Source organism: Vanessa cardui, chromosome 25 (genome assembly GCF_905220365.1).
Source record: "Vanessa cardui chromosome 25, ilVanCard2.1, whole genome shotgun sequence".
NCBI lineage: Eukaryota > Metazoa > Arthropoda > Insecta > Lepidoptera > Nymphalidae > Vanessa > Vanessa cardui.
The window spans coordinates 7,262,532-7,268,531 of record NC_061147.1 but is presented as its reverse complement, the minus strand read 5'-3'; the positions used below and the strand labels follow the sequence as shown (position 1 = coordinate 7,268,531).

The window sequence follows — 6,000 nt, the reverse complement described above, 5'->3', positions numbered from 1 at the left end:
ACTATTGAAAGCATTGCTGAAATCCAACAAAGTCATAACAGTGAGCTGTTTACTGTCCATGCCTAATCGAATGTCATCGGTAACTTTTATAAGGGCAGTAACCGTACTATGTCCTGGGCGAAAACCAGATTGGAAAGGATTGAGCAAGTTGTTCTTGTTTAGGAAGAGATTTAATTGAAAGTGAATTAGTTTTTCAAGAACTTTTCACAGGAAGAGTAATATACAGATAGGACGAAAATCAGAAAAGGTAACAGGATTAGCTTTCTTCGGCAGTGGTAAAATATTAGCGCTCTTCCATGCTTCAGGAAATACACAGCATGAGACACATTCATTTAGAATATATGTGATCACGGGAGCGATAATATCAAGGAGAGGAATGATCATAGTACGGCTAACATTATCGGTACCAATGGCATTAGATGAGACGGACAGCACGCTTTTCTTAACATCACACACAGTGAACTGACTTAACACAAAAGGAGGATGAGAAGGAGTTGAAGTCATAGAAAGTGAGTTAAGAGTACGTGATTTAGCTGAACTGTCAAATGAGTTCGAAGGATTAGAAAAATATTGATTTAGGAGTTCTGTATCAATATTAAGAACAGATGGATTATGAGAAGATTTACCAACTCCAACAGTCTCAAGAAATTTCCAAACTCTGTGAGAATCGCTATTCTCGACTGAAGCATGAATGTGGCGACGTTGTGCATCCCTACATAATGTATTGCAGCGATTCCTAGCTTTAATATACTTACTACGAATTTCGTCAGAATTATTTAATTTAAATTTACTTTTAGCAACATTTTTCCTGTGAATGCTAGTTTTTATGTCTTCAGTTAGCCAGGGTGTAGGAAGATGTTTCAGCTTTACTTGGTGAATTGGCGCATGAACGTCGTACAATTGATTGAGCAACGAACTAAAGACATCAACCCCTTGCTCAATACAAGACGCCGACTCCACTGCTGACCAATCAATATTACGCGCATCAGCACGTAGTTGTTCAACATCCATTCTAGCAAAATTACGCCGCAGAAGTATCTTAGGCTTAACTTTAGGAGGGCGCAGTATATACGAAAGAAAAATTAAATCATGATAGGAAAAGGCATCGGCAGAACACTGACCGTGCTTGGAAACGAAATCAGGAGAAGACACAATTATAAGGTCAAGAAGAGAAGGAGTGGAATTTGGATATCTGTGGGTCGCTGAAAGGGGAAGAATATGCATGTTACACGCTTCGCAAACAGATACAAGCTTATGAGCTCTGCTGTCATCCTTCAGTAGACATGTGTTGAAGTCGCCCATTAATATGGTGTGACCATAATTTGGGAAAAATGTTTCTACAAGGGCTTCGAAAGAAGAAAAGAAATTCGTTAATAGAGAGGGACTGTAAAAAACGCCAAGTAAAATTTTTGTCTGGCTTAGAGAAACTTCTACTAGTAAGTGTTCAGCCGAATCAACAGGAGGTGGCTGACATGACGAACTTACAATTTTAAAAGGAATGTAGGATCTAAGATAGATCGCCACACCACCACCAGTCCTGTTGCTTCGATTATTACGAATGAGATGGAACCCTGGCAAAGAATACGAAGTAGACGGTAAACAGGGCTTAAGCCATGATTCCGATACTAAAATTGCATGAATATCACGGGACTCAAAAGAGGCAAGCATGTCAGGATAATGGGCTGGAATACTTTGGGCATTTATGTGTACTACGTTAAGATTTTTCACACATTCAGAAAAGAGAGAATTAAGATTGGCGTTAAGAGGAAGGGAAGAAATAGCACTTTGAAGACTTAAGTCACTCAATGACTCATCACCCGAAGATACCGAAAGAAAAGTATCACTAAGAATACTACAATTTGAAGACATTGTAATTATAAATATATAACAATAAAATAAAAGTTAGAATAATTAAAATATGTATGTATATAAAAAATCTACAAGAGATTCCATATTTTTTTATTTACAATATAACAGGATATTTTATTACATGAACAGTTCAAAGTTCTACTTAAATTTACATGATGTTATAATATGTATCGAAGTGTAGATAAGTAAAAGGAACGATTAGAATAATCTTCCTTGGTAATGATAATTAGTATAAATAGTTTTAGCTTGTTAAACTTCTATTTAGGTATTTTCTATTAGGTTTTAATTTTTCTAATTTTATATTCAATAAATTTAATACATATGTATAATTGTTCCGTGTCGAATTGTTTGTGAAAGTCATGTCATGTACGCTAGTTATTGATATATATATATATATATTAAGAACATGATTGTCTACTACTGAAATTATGTAAGTGTGGTAAATATATATGTATATTGTTAGCGTGCTTAAATAAATAAATAATTAGTATCTTGTTTGTAATAACTAGGACTAGCATGACAAGTTCCTGTAGGTGAACCTTCACCAACAATATATAATCAGACATAGATAATACAAACAGACCATAAAGTAACCTCTTATATACTTTAAACTGCAATAGTTATTTGTAACTAGTTGTCGTCCGTGATTTTGCTCGCGTTTTAGGGGTTGGTTATCAAATATGTTAGACAAAAAAGTAGCCTACGTCCTTTCTTGGGGCTCAAGTTTGCTTCATTCCAAATTTCGTTAAAGTCGATTCATTGGTTGGTAGTGAAAAAGGGAAAGACAGACAGACAGAGTTACTTTTACATTTGTAATATTAGTATAGATTTTGTAACGTTCGAAGCAAAAATTTAAGTACAGGTAAATTACAGTACAGTACAGTAAATTTAGGTACATACGTGTACTGAATATTCCGATCGTTTTATCTAAAACTATCTAAGCCATTAAACCAACGAGGCAGAAGAGGTCTAATACTATAAGTATATAGTAAAAACAATACATTTACAAATGTACAATGAATTGAACATAAAATAATATATTGATAAAATAACGATAAAAAATCCGTGCAAGAATAAATAAAAAAAAAATGTTATTGCATCTCTTGTCGATTCTTTAGACTGTAACCAGAATCTGTAATGACTTTTTTGTAGTTTGATTTTATTAAACGTTAATTTTAAATTTTTAGTTAAAACTTTTTTTACAATTATAATTTATTTTCTTAATCATTATTTTTTGACGTTTCGGGATTTTAGGGTTGTATTTGCATTGGGTAGATTCGATTTTACCTTCATTGTATTTGGTGGATAATGTAGTACGAAAATGAACCAAATTGTATCCAAAACTTTCAGATATTCTCAGAAAATATTACTTGTCCACTGACCAGTACATTAATATGTTTTTATAAATAACCAAAGAACAGACGGTTCAATACCTTTTTCAGCTCTAATTGTCAAAAAATTTATTACTTTTGTTATCTGTCAAATTCAAATTTAGAATACAAAAAAAAAAACGAATTTCGACCACTAAACTACTACTATACTAACTAAACTTTGCCTCAAGATGAGAGTAGGTGTAAATGCCATTGTGTGTGAAAACCCTTCACGATCGATAACAGTTCAGGCGCACGCCATCGGCTTTACGTGTTATCCGAGGCACGGAGCCTTAACACAGCTAATTAGAAGACTAGAAAAAATAATATTATGTACAACACATTAAAAAAGTCTAATACATCTTTAAAGTTAATAAAGCTGAGAAATATTCAATTCCATGCAAATAATAAAACTTATTATAGACAAAGTAGTTTTTAGTACCAAACCCGGAATCGAACTCGCTACACCGTGAAACCGTGGCTCACGTCGCCACTCGATCAGTACAAATGCATGCAAAACATCGCACGACCGCCGTAATGTAATAAGACACATTTTTCTTTCACAAAAACATATGTTCTTAATGGTGTTAGAAAATTGATGTGAGTTCAACGAGGCGCTCGCATGAATAATGCTCTACCACGTATGTTACCATATAATTTATTAATATTTTTCAATATTTTAATTAAAGTAAAAAAAAAATGGCGCGATTTTATTGTTTTATGTATACTTACGTCAAACGTTTAAATTCAGTGATCAGTGAATGACCTTTGTTTTAAAGTTACATATTACTATTAGGCAAATATTAAATAAACTTAGTTGAAAATTGTCAACTATTTTTCGAAAGAAACGCTGCTGTCTAATAATGCTAGCTTAGTTACAAAATTAGATTTAAATAAATTCATAAAGATCATATCACAAATTTTAACTGGATATAACATTATTATTAGACATTTATCATCATCAAATCAAATAAGTACAATAGTTAACAACAATACAATATCTTATAAACCACTACAAGGATTTAAGCGAAGGTTAAATTCCGTTACAGAAAATAAATAAACATTATCTATGTCAATCGGTTAGACGTAAGAACAATCATATTTCATTAATATTTTAGTGTTAAAAACATAGTAAAGGTAAGAGATCGTTTTGTTTGTCGGCATTTTAGGTATTAGCATAATACCTACTGTTTGATTTATAATAGTTCGATTAGTATGTTTATCATTTATTTTTAAATATCTCGTGATAAAATACATTAAATAGATATTATATCCTCTACGATGTTTATTAAATGTCTATCTCTGACTATCTTGAAAAATAATGTCCCTTTTTTTTCAAGCCTACAATCCACTTATGTAACACTTTATTTCTTTGTTTAATAAAGTGCGTTTGGTTTTTTTTTGTAAAGTATTTTGTAAGAAATTATTGGATTTTTATAATATATTTATTACAAAATCCATGATTTGAAATCAGACAGAATGACAAACATCGTATAAAAAATTAAAGTATCCTTTTAAATTATTATCAGTGTTAACTTAAAGTTTTTTGACGGTTTTAAATATTACAATCGACATTCCAATCTGACAAGTTCCCACAATTCAAGCTATTGTAAAATTCTGTTACAATTTAAATAAATGTCACGGATATTATCTTGTTTTATTAAATACTATCTCTAATAGCAAGCTTTTCTTGGTATCAATTAAACTTTAACAATGTTTTATATATCTCAAAAATGTACGACAATTAAAGGTGTTATATTAGACCTTTATCAATCCAAATCGCATTGGTAAGTTTCAAGCAAAACTACACAATATTTATATCAAATGTATTTTATAATATTATTATAAAAAAAGATTACATATATATTTAATATTTAAAATATCTTCGATACTTTTTTAATGAGTGTATGGTATAAAATTAACAAGTTTGTTGTCGAGTCTTTTGATTATTCGATAGTTATATATTTATCCGTACTGAGAGTTAAAAATAATAATTATAACAATATAGTCATATAAAAGTTTCAACATTATGTTTACAGTGAAATGAGTATAGATTTCATTACAACCAGCCCAGTGACTGCTGGCATGCTCAGATAAATGCACAATATTTTCCATTTCAGAAAATATTGTTTTTTCCACTTTATCGATAATAATGTCACTCGCGATTAATCTTTCCGTATGAATGTGCAGGCGCGGTTCATTACATTGAAAGCAATAAAAATGGGAATTTCCTCGAACAAATCTCCGGTTTGAGGGATTACTATTCGAATTTCGAAACGTTAAACATTTGATAGTCAATAGGTAAAAGTGATTCTGATGATAAATTAAATACAAGTAGAGCATACTCCAATACCGTAGCATTATCAGGCAGCTCATATTTTTTACCGAGCATTCTTCGTCGCTGCAAACATTGCATTCCTTTGACGCAAAACAAGCCAATACGAACACCATGTACTATCATCATATAAACTTTACTATTTTTGCATATTAGTTTTAATAGGATAAGAAATTTTAATTGATATTAATTGGATTTTTTTTTGAGAATTTCTTTGTGAGCTGAGGCGACTTGAACACTCGAATAGCGGGTTCACCAGATTAGCGTCGCTCAATTTTCATGTTATTTAAATAAATAAATATTGGACAACATCACATACATTACTCTGATCCCAATGTAAGTAGCTAAAGCACTTGGGTTACGGAAAATCAGAACGACGGTACCACAAACGAGTCGAGATGGCCCAGTGGTTAGAACGCGTGCATC

General features: G+C 31.7%; 1 protein-coding gene across 1 annotated transcript; it reads right to left on the bottom strand.

Annotated features, from left to right (window-relative positions):
• Positions 1 to 204: 204 nt before the first annotated feature.
• Positions 205 to 1,869, bottom strand: LOC124540384. Its single transcript, XM_047117885.1, has one exon. It carries the CDS (start codon positions 1,867 to 1,869, stop codon positions 205 to 207), a length of 1,665 nt encoding a protein of 554 aa, XP_046973841.1.
• Between the last annotated feature and the right edge of the window lie 4,131 nt (positions 1,870 to 6,000).

Excerpts from the sequence above, each read along its gene's own strand:
- LOC124540384 (XM_047117885.1), bottom strand. The coding sequence starts at position 1,869 with ATGTCTTCAAATTGTAGTATTCTTAGTGATACTTTTCTTTCGGTATCT.